Source organism: Oryza glaberrima, chromosome 1 (assembly GCF_000147395.1).
Source record: "Oryza glaberrima chromosome 1, OglaRS2, whole genome shotgun sequence".
In the NCBI taxonomy this organism is placed as follows: domain Eukaryota; kingdom Viridiplantae; phylum Streptophyta; class Magnoliopsida; order Poales; family Poaceae; genus Oryza; species Oryza glaberrima.
The window spans coordinates 36,412,447-36,429,058 of record NC_068326.1 but is presented as its reverse complement, the minus strand read 5'-3'; the positions used below and the strand labels follow the sequence as shown (position 1 = coordinate 36,429,058).

Sequence of the window (16,612 nt, the reverse complement as noted above, 5' to 3'; positions counted from 1 at the left end):
TTTTCATAAGACAAACAGGAGCTCTGCTAGCTGCTACTAGTATATTCACTAAAGGGAGAAAACAGAGCAGAATTTACGAGGCTTGGCTAAGTAGCTCGATCTTTTTTCTAACCATTATTAACTAAAAATTTTAAAACAAACCCTATGAAAATCTTACTTTTAAAAATAAATCTTTTGGCCATTGCCATCCGAGATTTATTTTCTCCCTTCACTGCCATTACCATACGCCACTGTTGAAAGTGCCAAAACGTTGTCCTACCATGTCAGTTAAAATGGCAAGCTAAAAAGGTTCAGAGCTGAAAATAAGTTTTCAAATAGTTTATTTTCAAAAATATATTAAAAATAAAAAAAATCAAAGTACATCAGGTGGAAAGAAGTATAGTTGACCAAAACGCCCTAGGCCCGACGGCTCGGCCAATGGCATGGGTTTGGGCCTAGCCAAGCAGTCGGGCCCTTGTTGGCCCGACCAGACCTTTGGGTCGTGCTTGGGCCTTTGCCTCGGCGCGATGGGCTGGCTCGACACGGCTCAAAGAGATGAGAGATTCAAAATATACTTATTTTCAGCCATATGAGAGTTGGCCCAAAGAGATCAGGGAGACAAAATAGACTTTTTCCAAGGAGGAGCATGGTGGGCTTTCGTGCCTTCTAGTCGTTCATGGGCTGTTGGTGCAACACTTGGACGGGCATGGCCCGCCCTGGTGTGTAGGTCAGGTCGTGCCGACTTGACTGAACTCAGCCTCAGCCTGGTTGTGCTCGGGCCGAGTCGAGCGACCCATTTGGCTATCCATATAAAGAAGACATGTTTACGGTAGTAAGTCTATTATGTATGATCCACTTTGTAAATCATACATGTAAAATATCTTTTAAATAATATGTCAGGGTTACGGGTTAGGCATACCCTTTACCCTTCGATATACGTTACATATCGATATGGCATACCCACGCGCATGCGGATATTTCCTGTATATTCTAAGGAAACCTTTCATGGAATCTACAGATGGGAAGAATCCTACTCGGGCAGAACTGGGTCGTTGGCGTATCGTATAGGGTCTGACATTTCCGAGTTCTATGTGGAGACCTCCAGATCTGCGATATAAAAGAGTCCCCCCCGGGGAGGGTTTAGGCATCGAATCTCAGAGCCAACACAACCTCCACAGCCTACGAAGACGGAGCTTACGAGGAGCCAAGTCACCGAGAGCTAGTCGAATCAACTCGACTACAATCTCGTCGAATCCGACAAGTTCCCTGGTTCTCTTTGTAACCTGTGTTTTCTACCATATAATCCCACATCAACTGGATTAGGGCTATTACCTATCAAGGGGCCTGAACCAGTATAATTCTTGTCTTTTGTTTGCTTGATGTCGTACTACGTAGATCCTTGTACCAATGTACCCCAATACCCTCTATATCCGGTCTACGGGTATCACCCGTCGACATAATATTTTTTACTGTTCTTAAATATAGGATATTCTACATACGTGTACATACCTCGGTGGGAGCACCATGTTCCAAGTCCTATATATACGGAAACAAGTATGTTATATTAGAGTCCGTAGTAGAAAATAAAGGAGTCCCCGATAAAGAAAAAAAATACAATCCTACTTTGACCCGACCAAGACCACTCGGATCGTATCCATCCTTGCATTCTAGTTCTACACTTCTACTTGGATAAGATAGCACCTGAGTGTAGAAATACAAGGCCCAAGAGAAGAGTGGGGAACCACCAATAAGAAACAGAGATAACACAATACAAGCTACCTCTAATCTCTAGCTTACAACAGCTAACCTCAACCACTATGCTCGAGTTCCACGCTTATATATTGGCTGATCAACAGGAGTAGGGCTATTATGGGTGACGAACAAATTGAAACGAATGGAATATGTTGTAAGAAAATGCTCTTGACGAAGATCAAATCCCATGCATCGTACCATGCCCCCATGCTCATTCAATTCCAGCTTTTCTTTAGAACTTGTTTTCCCTCGTGAAGATAAAATTTGAACTGAAATGTTTGTGGTGTGACATATATCGTCATGCTCTATGTTAAATTACTTCTTCGTTCGTTCAAAATATAGCAAACTTTGAACGGATGAATCATACAAATCCCCTATCTAGATTCATAGTACGATAGATCCAATCTATTTAAATGTGGTTATATTTTCATATTTTGTGATCGAGATAATATTTTATACTAACCCATACTGCAACGTTTATAAGTGGTTAGTTGACCTTTTACAACAACAGTAGCACTACTTTAAAGCTTAAAACCGGGAGCACTTTACAAACACTACCTCAACTCCATGACAAACGATGGAGTCTATATAGGGCCTACCACCACGGCACCACCACCTGTTCTCTAACATCCCGTGTCAGTGTGTCACCAACCTCATGTTCCAATGCCACGACCACGCACGAAGCCGTTCTTTCAATCCTTCTCCGCGTCCAATCCTAAAATCCAACGACGATTATTCTCCTCCAGAAAATTGTTTTAAATCCCCCAAAATACCACCACCACACCACATTGCCTCATTCCATCCATTTCTTCTCGTAGACAAAATCGCAAAAAAAAAAACACGTTAGGAAAAAGAAAAAAAAAAGAAGCACACGCGAAAAGTGGAAGAGAAAAAGGATTAAAAAAGCCGCGGAAAAAAAATACAATTTAGCCGGAGAAGGTAGAGACGTTACGGCGCCGGTGCCGCGCACGGCAGAGCAACCAACTCCGGCGAGGACGCAGCGGCCTACGCCTATTTAAACCTCGCCGGTGCTCGCCGAGGCGGCGGACTCTCTCACCGGCGAACGCGGAATCGGAATCTGAATCGGGCGGTGGGGGTGGAGGGGAGGGATAGAGGGGGTTTGACGAGAGTGGAGAATGCCGACTCCGGCGGCGCTGCTCCTCACCACGGCCACCGGCTCGGCGGCGCTGTCGGTGGGCGTGGCGGCGGTGGGGCCCAGGGCGCCGTCGCTGCTTCTGCGGTCGGCGTCGGCCACGAGGAGGGCCCCGGGGCGGGCGAGGCCGACGAGGATCCGCGCCGCGGCGGCGATCGGGGGAGAGTTCGGCGGGCTGGCCCAGCGGCGCGCCCTCGCAGGGGAGTTCATCGAGCGGCTGCGGAACGTGCTGCCCGGGGGAAGCTGGTGGCGCCTCGAGGACGGCGAGGAGGCCGGGGGCGGCCGCGCCGAGGCCAGCGGCGCCACGGCCGCCTCCGCGCTCAGGCGGATGTGGGCGCTCGTCGCCTCCGACCGATGGGTTGTCTTCGTCGGATTCGCGTCCCTCGTCGGCGCTGCGGTAATGGCGATTTCTGGGTTTGACCTCTGCTGCTGCAGAGTTCTCGTTGATGGGTCTAACGCGGTGACGTGTGGTTGTGGTTGCAGCTCGCGGAGATCGCGATACCCCATCTCCTCGCAGCGTCCATCTTCTCGGCGCAGAACGGAGGGGCTGTGTTCTACCGGAACGCTAAGCTTCTGGTTGTTCTGTGTTTGATTTCCGGAGTGTTTAGGTCAGTTATTGCTTCTTTGCTTTGTTAAAACTGTGTTTAAGTCGTGAACGCGATCATTAGAGAAGCCAACAAGTAGGTGATGCTGCATTCATCGGAAAAACCAAAGAAGTTGGTAATCCTGCATTTTCAAGCATTCATTCTGTATTTCTGTCTACAATACAACTGTACCTGATCACATTGTTGTTGTGGTGAAAACTGAAAAGGTCGTTAGACGTTTAGGTCCATAAGATCACTTCCATGGATGGTGTGGTTGACAATGTAATATCATATAATGTGTTGGTAGTCCAAGTCTAGGGCAGGAATGGAAATGCTTTGAGCTTCAATGGGTCTGAATATTGAAAATCTTCTATTATGCTGATGAATCGATTTGGTAGCTCATGGCACTATAGGGTAGCAGAAATACAAATTTCTACATTTACCAGTGTCCTGTCAAATGCACTATAGGCATTTAGCAAGATACTCCGTAATCTGCATTGAACCCAAAATTGTTTGTCTTCTGCATTTTTTTTTATTTTTTTTTTTTTGTGAAAAATCAATTGTGGTTGCTTACTAGCTGGTATCCAATTTTGCAGTGGTGTGCGAAGCTGCTGTTTTGGTGTTGCAAACATGATATTGGTAAAACCATGTTAGATTTCTTAATGTAACTTTCCAAGTTTATTCCTCACGATTGCCCCTTTGTTTGACCAGTCTCTAACCTTCATCATCTGAAAATTTTGTGTAGGTCAAACGAATGAGAGAAATGCTGTTTGATTCTATTCTTTCTCAGGTAAAACAAAAGGAATAAAAAATATTACTGCTGAAAGAAATTTCATTAATGTACATAAAGTTTTCTGTTGTTTTACTTTGGTTGACCCAAGTATGAAGCTTTTAACTGTATTTTAAATTATGCTAGGACATTGCTTTTTTTGATGAAGAAACTGTTGGTGATTTGACAAGTAGGCTTGGTTCTGACTGCCAGCAAGTGTCACGAGTCATTGGCAATGATCTTAATCTTATCTCACGCAATTTGCTTCAGGTGAAAAGGTTGTTTAGTAGTCTTGTATGAAAATGTAACCAGTAGCTTCAAAAACTCACGTACCATTTTGTCACTTTATTTCAGGGTGTAGGCGCACTAATTTATCTGCTAGTCTTATCTTGGCCACTTGGAATGTGCACTATGTTGATTTGTGCGACATTGTCGACCATTATGCTAGTTCATGGACGGTAAAAACCTACTCTTATTTACCTTGTATATTGTCTCTCCCTTTTCTGTGTTAGCTGTCTTTCATATTACATTACCTGAGTAGTGAAAGTTCAAGGAAGCACCACCACGTTTTTATTTTATTGCTTAACACCTGTGATCCATGTGAGAGAAATCATTATGATACTGTGATTAATAGGTATCAGAAAAGAGCAGCCAAATTTGCACAGGAGTTCACTGCAAGTGCCAACAATGTAAGTTTGTACTCTTTACAATAAGCTACTTCCTCTGTCCCATGGGAAAAATCCCTTATATTTTTGGATGAAGGTAGCATTTCATAAGGCAAAGTTTTCATCTCAGTTTTCACATTAAACTAAATCAGGTTGCTCAAGAGGTGATAAGTTTGGTTCGGACAGTACGGGTTTATGGAACAGAAAAGCAGGAGTTTAAAAGGCAATCTCTACCTCCCTCTCTCTCTCTCTTATCTCAAACACGCTCATACATACACACAAAAACAAAATCTCACGATGCCTTGTACTCTGATAGATATGCAAAGTGGCTAGATAAGCTATATGATGTAAGCTTTCGGCAAACAATGGCTTATGGAGGCTGGAGCTTGAGTTTGAACTATCTATACCATTCTACTCAGGTAGTTTGATGTTTCTGTTCAATTCATAATGATACTCCAATCAGAACATATTTAAATTAGCAATTTTGTAAAATATAAAATGCCTGGTTCTGATATGAATTTGTTGTACCGTTGATGATGTATTCTTGCAAATAAGCTTTGTGTAGGTCATTGCAGTGTTGATTGGAGGGATATCCATCATGGCTGGGAAGCTAACTGCTGAGCAACTGACAAAATTCATACTCTATGCTGAGTGGCTAATTTTGTCAACATGGTGGATTGGAGACAACTGGTCCTCTCTGATGCAGTCTGTTGGAGCAAGTGAAAAGGTCTTCCGTTTGATGGATCTACTTCCTAGCAGACAGCTTAGTTCTGAAGGCAAGAAAATAAATTGCATGTTACAAGATACTGTTGTAACCTGATGTCTGATTTAGAATGGCTAGTTGAATGTTTTTTACTTGTGGTTGTAAAATTGTTTAGTGATCTAAAGTACGTCACCATTGCAGGCCACAGGTTACAGAAGTTGGAAGGCCAGATTCAGTATGCCGATGTATCATTTTCATATCCATCAAGACCTACGGTATGATTACAGTGCTTTTATGGATACTTCTCTGTTGAGGAGTGCCTGTTGTCACCCACCAAAAAGGGAAAAAAAGAATACCTGTTTATGATCCAGCTGATCTAACCATAATATTCATTTGACTTTTGACTGAAAACCAGTAGAGTGAACCCTAAAGCAGAACAATTTCATAATTATCATATTTGTTATGTAAATAAGAGGAATCTGCTGTTACCTTGTGTCCTTATATTATTGATCTCCTTTTTTTTAACAGGTACCAATTCTGGGTGGATTGAATCTAACACTTCATCCAAATGAAGTAGTTGCAATTGTAAGAGATAGAGAACACAGTTGCTTTCTAGTTCTCTCCCTATGTGTGTGTGTTGTGTAGAAGAACACAGTTGATTTAATTATTTCATACTTCTGAATTCTCATTTCTGACTAACAAACTGGCTGCATTTATATGAAACTTTTAAAGGTTGGTCTTAGCGGAAGTGGAAAGAGTACTGTAGTTAACCTACTACTTCGGCTATATGAACCTACAGATGGGCAAGTAAGATAATTTCTGCGTCAAACTATTGTCTGTGCCACATGACCGCATGCAGTCGCTTCAAAGCAAACCAGTTGGCTGGTCTGAAGTTATGTTTTGTGATCAATGCAGATATTAGTAGATGGTGTCCCACTCAGTGAGCTTGACATAAGATGGTTCAGGGAAAGGATTGGTTTTGTTGGACAGGTTCAGATCTAACTCAAGGCTCTGCTACCACTAGAACTTTTGTTGTATTAAATAGCCACATATATTGGTGTGTGCAGGAACCTAGGCTATTCCGAATGGATATTAGTTCTAATATTAGGTATGGTTGTCCAAGAGAAGTTAGCAATGAAGAAGTGGAGTGGGCTGCAAAGCAGGCATATGCTCACGATTTCATAATGTCTCTCCCTGATGGTTATAACACCATTGTCGATGATGCTCTTCTTAGTGGAGGCCAAAAGCAACGCGTTGCTATTGCGAGGGCCCTTCTTAGGGACCCATCCATCTTGGTATTAGATGAAGCCACTAGTGCACTTGATGCTGAGAGTGAACATTATGTGAAGGTAACCTCTTCATCAAGATATTTGACCAATTATGTACCTAGATAAATGTGCCTATGGGCGGCTTGCTGATTCGCTTCCTCCTGCTTTGCTAGAATGTAATCACAAAGTTTAGTACTGATCCTAAGGCTAGAAGAACCGTGATCATCATAGCTCACAGGTAATGTATGCTCATACTGCAGTTGTTTATTTTGAATTTTAAGATTTTAGTTGACACAATCATTTCTCTTGTAGACTATCTACAATTCAAGCGGCTGATAGAATTATCGTGATGGAAAATGGTAATATTGTGGAGGTATGTTTTCGGCCGCTGTTGCTTCACTGAAAACGTTAAACCAGAACTAATCTGATCCTACTATACACATGATATGATGTCATTCAGATTTCTTAAAGTTCTTTTGTGTGGTATGCAGGATGGAAAACACAGCGAGCTTATTAATAAGCACGATGGTTTGTATTCCAGATTAGCTAGGCGACAAAACGATGCCCTCGACTAGTCCTGAATTCACAGAGATTGGTCTACTCCACACCATTTTTTTTCAAGTGGAACGGCAGGCAAGGAGAGTTTTTAGTAATTGGTGTATTCTTTACGAGTGACCCTGACCGTGGTGGCCAAACAGGTGAAACTGGATAGTTTACAAATGATGATAACTAATCAAACTAAGAAGTTGTTTCCCACCATAAAACGGGTCGGTAGTATGGAGGATCCGGGAACCTGTAACTGCAAATGATTCTTTACAGAAGTCATAGTTATACATGTCATCAGGCGCAACCTGTAATACAAATGTATAGGCATTCTGCATTCTGATCAGAGTCAAGACCATCGGAAATCATGTAACTTATATACTCTGCAGGGAAAGTTTACTCCAGTTTTGACAATTTGCATAGAGCATTACACTGTATACTTATTTCTCAAATTGTATACGCACAATTTGTATACCTGTGTGACCGTGTCACGATAAACAGACATTATTTTTCGAAGTTGCAGGTTGCAGCGAAGGTGTGTTTCCAGAACCATATGGTCTGATGAAATGGAGCACGCGAATGCCCCCGTGCAAAGTTTAATCATATCTAAATTCTGAAGTCACCGTTCGTGATATCATATGGGCCTCGGGATTAAGAGTGTTCATATTCTGCATATGGAACTCAATTTTTGCAAAAGGCATACTATGCATTTGGAGAATAAGATATTATTAATTCTATCATCAAACATACGTCTATTGAGAACACATCAGGGCATCATCATACAAGAAGGTGAGGTCCTACATTCTAGCTCCAGTATTCTTGACCCCCACAAAACTGAAATCGACTCGTCCCTCGTAACTCGGAAGTTGCTCAAGAAAAATGGTCAGAATATCAAAGCGAAGGTGCTAAAATAAGGAACCTAAGCAACTTGTGACGCTTGAAAATTTTGTGATTCGGAATACTCCTCTTTGGATCGTCCTCTCAAGCAGTCTTCTGTTTGGCTGACGTGGAGGAAAGGTAAGATAGAGCCCTATGGCCCACAAACACAAGGAAGACACCAAGGAAGCTGAGGTACTTCAGGGTTGTGAAAAGATCCAGCTATTACAACAAGAATGAATGTCAGCGCCAGCAGAAACCTTTGTTAATGCAATTATGCTTTACCAACAATGAACGGTACTAACCTTAATCCAGAAGAGAACGTAGAGCAGCAGCACTGCTCCAATTCCAGCATGGAAAAGTGAGGCAAATGCTGCGGGTGCTGGCAAGGACGGGAAGTTCTTCAAGTTTACCCCCAGACGCATAAGCTGCAAACGAATGCGTTAGACTAAACAAAAAAAACTGCAAAGGAGAAATGAAGAAACACACATAGGAGTTGTTGACCCACCCCAATCAAGAACCCAACAATAGGCAGAAGCGTGAGGCCCGTAAACACAAATGAGAGTTCCTTGGGTGGCCTCTTCTCTGGTGAACGGAATATGTGCGATATTTCCTTCTTCGGACCAAATTTTGAGAATGGATCAACAGCCTGGGCCGGAGGCTTTGGGGCTTTTTCTGGGGCCTCAGGCAGGTCCAATTCAATATGGCCAAGGGCTCGTAGAAATGAATTCTCCTGAGAACAAAAAGAAATCAGCAAGGGCAACAAAACGGGAATGAGAGTCCAGTAACATGGTTACATACCATTGCAGCATCACCAACTGCAAGCTCCAGGTCATATCTTCCAGAAAGGTAGTAGAATTTCTCCACCAAACCAAGAAAGTCCTATGACAAATTGAACAGACATGTAAGAACACTTGTTACTGACAAATCCCATGATATTATAATCTGTGGTAACATGAGAATGTCTTTGTATAGTAGCAAATACAGGCTGAATCCAAGAAAAAATACAGGAAGATCCATCCCCGCTATATTATGTTGAAACATATATAAATAAATCAGTTGTTTATTTCAAGGCAAAATTTGCTACAGGACACTCGAAAATCGTGTAATTGGCTGTGAGACCGCAAAATCTGGGCTTTGCCCACGGACACTATGAAAGTTGTGAAATTGGCTGTGAGACACCGGAGGCAATATTTTATAATTTCCGAGATAAAAGAGGTCAGATAATTTTCTAAAAGACCAATCTACCCCTGCGCAATTGGCATGCCACGGCATGCCGGCATGGCATGTGCGCGCCGCGCCTCGCCGCGCACAGACGCGAATAGGGCCGTGCCTAGCGCGTTCCATACAGAGAAAATCTCTCGCTCGTCTTCTCCGCCTGCGCTCCATTACTGCCTTTGGCTGCTTCTTCCTCCTTGATCCTGCACGGCGACGATGCACCTGCTGTTATAATCCACTCAGATGCTAATTGGTCTATGGCACCAGGAAATATTTGTCACCAAAGGACAACTTAATTAGTTGATTAACTGACGACTGTGCAGAGAACGTGCCCTTCATTTGGCAACTGAGATCCGCCGTCCGCCGCTATCGGCTTGAAACCGCTAGACCGCGCACTTGCCGTCAGGACTCGTCGAGTTTGCCACAGGGATCGATTTACTACGTCATCATCACAGCTTCAGCGGCCGCCGTTGTCGCCGTCCTCAACACCGTCGCTGGCGCCGAAACTGCCTCCGCCGGTGCCGGCGGCGGTGCCGCCACCGCCGCCGGCGCCTAGGGTTAGGGTTCAGGACTGGGAAATCGGGTTGGGGAGGGAGATGGACAGCTGGGTGCAGGGGTAGATTGGTCTTTTAAAAAATTATCTGACCTCTTTTGCCTCAAAAATTATAAAATATTGCCTTCGGTGTCTCACAGCCAATTTCACAAATTTCGTAGTGTCCGTGGGCAAAGCCAAGATTTTGCGGTGTCTCACAGCCAATTACACGATTTTCGGGTGTCCTATAGCAAATTTTGCCTTATTTCAATGTATATGCTATGCACATGGTAGTCTTTTTCTTCAAATCTCAACTTTCACCAACAGTGTTCATATAAATATGGCTGACATCAAATTCAAATGGTGCTGGTGGCCATGTGTTCTAAAGCAAACCAAGCTACATAGCCTAGCTATTCCTTTCCACATTGAGAAACTGCTCTGTATATAACTAGTCTCTGTATAATGTAATGCATGGACAGGAAACTGATGATGACGTAGCACTCGAAAACATAGAACAAGCTGAAAAAGATGAGTGTAACTAACTGGGGGATGGGGTACTCAACTAGAACAATTTTAAACTGCCTTGCAGAGCCTGGTACAACAAATAAATGCTCAACCTTGCTTTCATCATGCTTTAACTTGAGGAACACCTGAAAATTGATTTGCTCAATGAAGTCAGGGAAAGAACCATAGTGTTCCACTGGGAAAAAAAGGATTAAATTCTAGAGCAACCTGGTGAGGTTTAAACGTCTTCCCGAGTGGTGTACTCAGTTGAAAAGATAACCGCAACTTCTGCAGATGGTTTGCAGAAAGAGAAACACTAGTATCTTTCTGCAGATCTATCCTGAAATGAAGAAGCTTGAAATATGAGACATATAAAGCAGGCTTTCCCGCTTCACAATTTTCATGCAATTTTATATTAACTAAATCAGAATATTAAATAGATTCACAATCACAAAACAACAAAAGTAAACAAGTTAAAAATAGCAGGAAAATCTCCAGACATATATCAGGGAAATGAAAAATAAAAACTAAGTAATTTTGTAGCACTTGTCTGCTATTCCAGATGAGAATGGAACTCTTTCAGTGGCTATATACTTAAGAAAGCAGATGAGATTTCTTCAGTACAAGGTTGGCAGCTTGTCTTTTTTTAATGTAGCTCTAACTTTTTTCTCTCTTTCTTTTTTTTTAAAAAAAAAGGGAAGGGAATCACATCGTTAAACAATTTACTTTTGAACAGACTCCACAGTCCCAGCATCATTATCAGAAATTCCAATTTCTGCCTTATCAACTTTGATCAATCCTGTGACAAAGATCGCCTCAGTATCTGTCCCTCCAGTAGCATAAATAGTTTCATGTTCTTGTTCCTGAAGAGAAATCTGGCGAGACAAAAAAAAAAGGCTTGTCAATTACTATTATCATAACACAAACAAACTAATACACTTTACACATACCTCAAAAACAAGCGAGTACTTCCCAACATCTATTTTCAATGGAGCAATATCCAGGTAATGAACATTGTTATCAAGGTCAAACTGAAGTTCCTGATATCAGAAGTAAAAGGGTTTTAGAGGATGGCAGCTGGGAAAAAGACAGGCATAGAGGAAGTTCCAAGAGGTAGCCACTAATCTTGATTCTACCTTGGTTTCAGTAGTGATGACCTTAGAGTCAGAGCCCAGCACTTGTACAAGATTCACTCTGAGAGGAGGTGCAGCAGATCCAAATACTGTGGTGACTTCAACCTGAAAATGCCAAGTATTTACAAACTGAAGTTAACTTATATGGACTAAAACATTACAAAAAAAGGAAATCGATGAGAAACTATTGTAGATAAGGTATAATTTATACTAACTGTAGACATAATCGAGTAATAAGAAAAATCTAGGTGTAGAATATAATCTAGAAGGACAACTGAAAATGGCATGTGAGTTACTATAACAGCTTTGCTGGTTCAAACTTAAAATATGATATGAGTTAGGAATTAAAATTTTACAATTAAATGCAGTGCTTGCAAGTTGAATAATATGGGATTTCTCCCATCATAACAGTCACTTTTGCAGTGTTCATATAACTAAATGTCAATTCATCACAGCACATATCAATCGAATGCTCATTCATACAGAGATTCACACTCAATCCTAGTAAAAATTTTATACATCTTGCAAAATCCAATATATTAGCAAGTACTAATCACCTTAAGCTGGTCTTTGGAGGTCAGCGAAAATACTTTGGAAGGAAGTGAAAGGACCAGAGGAACAAATACCCTGCAAATTGTAGATAAGAAATAAGCACAAAAGGCTAACAGTGCACTAAGAAACATTTACATTTTTGAAAATATATTAAGAAAAGGGCAGAAAAAGGTGTCACTCAATATATTACAAAAAAGAATAAAAGATGCATGCCAATTGAAGAAAACAAATAAATAATGACTTGCCTATTGTTTTCCAAGAATGATAATGACTCAATCTGGTTAAAGCAATCCTTTGCGCTACCTGGTAGCCCTATACCAAGAAAAAACTTCGCCAAACCCAGTATTTTCTCACCAGGGATCTGTAGATTAAGTGCAGCTACTTAACAAAAGCTTTTACACATAAATTTATTGAATGATTATTACAAGATTGATGCAAGAAAGCTCACATTCAATTTCCCAGAAGCAACAGCTGCAAAAGAGGTGACACCCCTTACTACTGAAGCAGATGTTGTTATAGGGCCCTTGTATTCGGCAGCATCAACATGCTTCTCGTCAAAGTAAAATGTCCCATCATCTGCAAATATACCATTAGAAAGTATTCATTCATTATATTTTGTATTTGTAGGTGGGATGATTCCTACTAATCTTTCAAAGTAGGCAAGGTAAATTTCCTCACTTACTACGCATAAAATCAAAATATGAAAAATAAATTGTACTGGCTACTGTCACTTATCTAAATCTCATAGGTTTTGTAATTTGGAAGCTGATACCATCAGGGTAACTTTGCAGCACAAACAAAAGGTTATAGAACATACCATAGCTCTTGATCGTGTCAAATAGCTTCACAATGTCATTTTTCACCACAGCTATCTGTTGTCATGATATTTTAATAGAAGAAACAGGAATCAGTACACATTTGCAACACCATGCTAACAGGCAATGACACATACGAATGAAGAGCACCAACAAATTGTATGAAGCAGTGCTACACAAAAGATAACACATAATCACTAAAATAAACTATGAAAGTCATGGTACATAGAATGCCATAGTGGCATGGTTGAATCTCTTTTAAAATCACAGACAAGGTTGATATATGTTCAAGGTTTCAGATGAAAGATTGTCGCACCTAAAGGAGGATAGTTGGGGAGATACAACATTACCAGATTGTTGTTTTCTCGTGAAATTAAGCACTTCAAACTTTAATGAACTTGTATTATGATATTTAGCTATCTATGGTCATCGATACTTCTTTATCAGTTACAGAGGTAATATAATCTATAAGATGAGTGCTATATATGTTCTCCATCCATTCAAAGCCACTTCCCTATTCATGGTTTTATAACATAATTTACACCATATGAAATTACTGGTACTTTATTATTTAGGTCAAAGGAAGAAAAATCATATAGCTATTGCAAATCAAGTATATATTCTAGATACTCAAGTAGAGGGATGCACACACCATGGATGAGTCAACTTCCGAATCTGCCAGTGAAATAACTGCAGACAATGCTTCTAGTGCGATACCTGTAGAAATACATTATGTTAAATATCAGTAACAAAAAATATGCAACCCAATTGCAGTAAAGATCTTCCATTAAGTGGTGAATGGTGGTATAGAAAGCTTCACAGAGATAGAGGCACTGATTACTAATCCACTATTCAACCCTATAATAACTTAAATGAGTCTCAAGAAATTAAACAGTGAACAGCAATCAGCACACCCTCTAATACAAGGTCAGATCAACATTAAATTTATGTTTACAGGTGCCAGAAATATTTTAAGTGTTACAATTTAATAATAACTGTTACCAGCAGCAAACGTGCTCGATTCAGCGCTGTTAGTGTCATAACGCCATCTTCCGTCGCTTTGGCTAAGTGCCTAAACGAACAAAGACACATCTCAGCAACTCTAATTTTAAAATAAAATTCTGATGTAAATTGCAGAATGTAAACAAGAGAAAAAAACGCAAAGCTATAATGAACTGTTGTCACCTTAATTGCGTGAAATGTGTTATCTGCATCAGGTAAAACAACATTGTGGCCTTGTTCCTGAAGCAAACAATGCAAATTCATTAATGGACAGAAAAGATCAACCAACTATCAACAAGTGGAGATGAGCAAATCAAACAAACAAGTATAAACTAGTAGTGCATTCAGCGGAGTAACCTTGATGCTGAGCAACCCTCCCACAGAATAGTAGAGTTCCAGCAGCGAGTTAGTGTCCTTGATCACAGCCTTAAGCCTCGTAGCGACATCCTAACACCAATAACACAAGTGTCACCATGCCATCAAACAAGAAAACCCCATTGGCATCAACAAGATCTGTTAAGCTAAGCTAAGACCCACATCGTAAACTCCGGAATCAACACTGCACTTGAGGACGCCGCTGATCCGGGCCGCGTGGAACAGATCCTTCGCGGGCGACGACGACGAGGAGGCCAGCTTCTCGGCGGCGAACTTGCACGCCTTACCAATCAAGCCCTTGTCCTTCTCCACCCCGAGTATCTGGAACGTCCTGACCGCCTCATACGTCGTCTCCAAACTGCGCGAATGAACAGACCAAAACGCAAGTAAGCATCCATAATTCTCAAGCAGGGAGCCCCGCCTCGGATCGATCTGGAGCTGAGCTCGGTGGCGCGCGCGCAACTGCGCCCGGCGTGGGACAAGCACTCGAGATCGGGACACTGTCGACTTACTCGCCGAAGGATCCGTCGGGGGAAGCGGCGAAGAGCTCGGCGGCAGCGGATCTGTGGGCGTCGGAGACCGGGCGGACGGCGGAGGCGAGGGGAGCGACGGCCACGGCGGCGATGACGAGGAGGAGGAGGGTGGCCGAGGCTGGGAGACCCCCGGCGGCGGCCATGGCCGCGGCGGCGGCGGGTGGCGCGGCCGGCGAGAGGAGAGGGGGGGAGGGTGTGTAGGGTTTAGGAGACTGGGTGCGTGGGAGTGGCCAGATCTGACGAGAGGTTGAGGGAGACGACTAGAAATATTTTCGCTCGCCCCCGGTCAGCAGCCGCCTCGACGTCTGGACTCCGGGGAGGAGGAGAATGCTTTGAGATTGGTGCTCTGGTTTAGCTTTGAGAGCAGGTACAATAGAGTTATAAACCAGCTATAATCATATATCGAGAAGAAAAGATAAGAGAGAGAAGAAAGCGGACTACAGATTTGTAGCCGGCTACAACACGGATTCCAAGACGTTACGTGTGTATGAGAGGTGGGACCGGGTATTAATGATGTAGTATATTTTTATAATTAACTATTATATAAATGGGCTATTAGATTAGCTATAGATGATTTGGAGCCAACAGTTAGCTATACTATTAAACTTGCTCTCCTGTTTGGGCCAATCTTTTCACTTATGCTTATATTTATTAGTCAAAATTTGAATTTTCAATATTAAATTTTGAGGTTATTTTATTAAAGTTTATTTTTCAGTATTTACTTTTATATCACTAAGAACACGTATATAAAATTTTTATTCACAAATTACTATTCGTTTGTAAATATATCGTTTGGCTTATTCCGCGAATAAGCGAAACGATGGGTCCGTTAGTCTCTGCCATTTGCATGATTTTCAATTTGTTTTTCCTGATCTTTCATTTTATTTATACGAGCGAATTACACTATAGCTAGTTTTTATTACTCATGTTACGTGATGGACCATGTTTCTACTAGGTTTTTCACTTAACAGCATATAAGATTACACTTGTTTGCAGCTTGGACCAGGGTATAGCGATATGGGCTTTTGGCTACCAGCCTAGCTCAAAATCATGCTCGGAGCAAAAGAGTGAACATGATCTCGTAGAGTGCATTTAAGGTTCACGTTGACAATGCCGAAACAGATGGTGCCTTTGGCGTGAGTTGTAGACTGGTATTTAACCCCTCACCGATGTGGTGCCACCGTGCAGGGTGCCATCCACTTCTCGGCATTCGGACACATCCAAACGACACTGGTTTCTTCTGCTAGCGAGCTGCATCATGAAATTAAAGGTCAGACACCCACAAAGGAAGTGAGGATGTGTACTTTATGCATCTGTGCTATATACTAGACATCTTTGTTCCTAGCACCCGCTGCTTCAATTCAAATAAAAATACCATCACATATATCCTAGTAACATGCCAACGGTTATTGGAGGTTGGGGCAACAACTTAGCATGCAGATATGAAGCCATTTACTCATCCAAAATGTATGTTGGCTACAGCCTCCTCTGCTAACTTCACTAGCGCTGCCAATCCCATCTTTCGTGTGCGTGATGTTCGAGACTCGAGTTTAGCGCATATGTCTCACGTTGGACCAAAGCCAGCGTGAAAGTTCAACTCTCTTAGCCTTTATTGTCCCCTATTTTCAATTGCGGTAAACATAAAACAACCTATTA

The 16,612-nt window shown here is 41.9% G+C and overlaps 2 protein-coding genes across 2 annotated transcripts; one reads left to right on the top strand and one right to left on the bottom strand.

Annotated features, from left to right (window-relative positions):
- The first annotated feature begins 2,391 nt into the window (after positions 1 to 2,391).
- Positions 2,392 to 7,868, top strand: LOC127778904 (ABC transporter B family member 26, chloroplastic). Its single transcript, XM_052305553.1, has 18 exons — positions 2,392 to 3,281; positions 3,368 to 3,492; positions 4,065 to 4,107; positions 4,214 to 4,258; positions 4,385 to 4,507; positions 4,592 to 4,695; positions 4,872 to 4,926; positions 5,055 to 5,125; positions 5,219 to 5,321; positions 5,468 to 5,678; positions 5,807 to 5,880; positions 6,134 to 6,190; positions 6,338 to 6,412; positions 6,521 to 6,595; positions 6,673 to 6,954; positions 7,047 to 7,111; positions 7,186 to 7,246; positions 7,365 to 7,868. The coding sequence occupies exons 1-18, from the start codon at positions 2,868 to 2,870 to the stop codon at positions 7,446 to 7,448; spliced, it is 2,067 nt and encodes a 688-aa protein (XP_052161513.1). The 5' UTR covers positions 2,392 to 2,867; the 3' UTR covers positions 7,449 to 7,868.
- Positions 7,869 to 8,125: 257 nt separating this feature from the next.
- LOC127778894 (dolichyl-diphosphooligosaccharide--protein glycosyltransferase subunit 2) lies at positions 8,126 to 15,206 on the bottom strand. The gene is made up of 19 exons (XM_052305541.1): positions 14,936 to 15,206; positions 14,586 to 14,781; positions 14,406 to 14,495; positions 14,232 to 14,288; positions 14,049 to 14,118; positions 13,699 to 13,763; positions 13,049 to 13,103; positions 12,680 to 12,807; positions 12,477 to 12,592; positions 12,237 to 12,306; positions 11,683 to 11,784; positions 11,497 to 11,586; positions 11,273 to 11,421; positions 10,775 to 10,886; positions 10,606 to 10,692; positions 9,094 to 9,174; positions 8,801 to 9,025; positions 8,598 to 8,720; positions 8,126 to 8,514 (listed from the first exon to the last, which is right to left on the bottom strand). Exons 1-19 carry the CDS (start codon positions 15,097 to 15,099, stop codon positions 8,398 to 8,400), a joined length of 2,097 nt encoding a protein of 698 aa, XP_052161501.1. The 5' UTR covers positions 15,100 to 15,206; the 3' UTR covers positions 8,126 to 8,397.
- Positions 15,207 to 16,612: the final 1,406 nt, after the last annotated feature.

Coding starts and splice junctions, on each gene's coding strand:
- LOC127778904 (XM_052305553.1), top strand. CDS start 2,868: ATGCCGACTCCGGCGGCGCTGCTCCTCACCACGGCCACCGGCTCGGCG. Junction 4,108..4,213: donor GTGTTGCAAACATGATATTG/GTAAAACCATGT, acceptor AATTTTGTGTAG/GTCAAACGAATGAGAGAAAT. Junction 4,927..5,054: donor TCACTGCAAGTGCCAACAAT/GTAAGTTTGTAC, acceptor AAACTAAATCAG/GTTGCTCAAGAGGTGATAAG.
- LOC127778894 (XM_052305541.1), bottom strand. CDS start 15,099: ATGGCCGCCGCCGGGGGTCTCCCAGCCTCGGCCACCCTCCTCCTCCTC. Junction 11,785..12,236: donor CCTCCAAAGACCAGCTTAAG/GTGATTAGTACT, acceptor TGGCATTTTCAG/GTTGAAGTCACCACAGTATT. Junction 9,175..10,605: donor GGCAGTTTAAAATTGTTCTA/GTTGAGTACCCC, acceptor AATTTGTCATAG/GACTTTCTTGGTTTGGTGGA.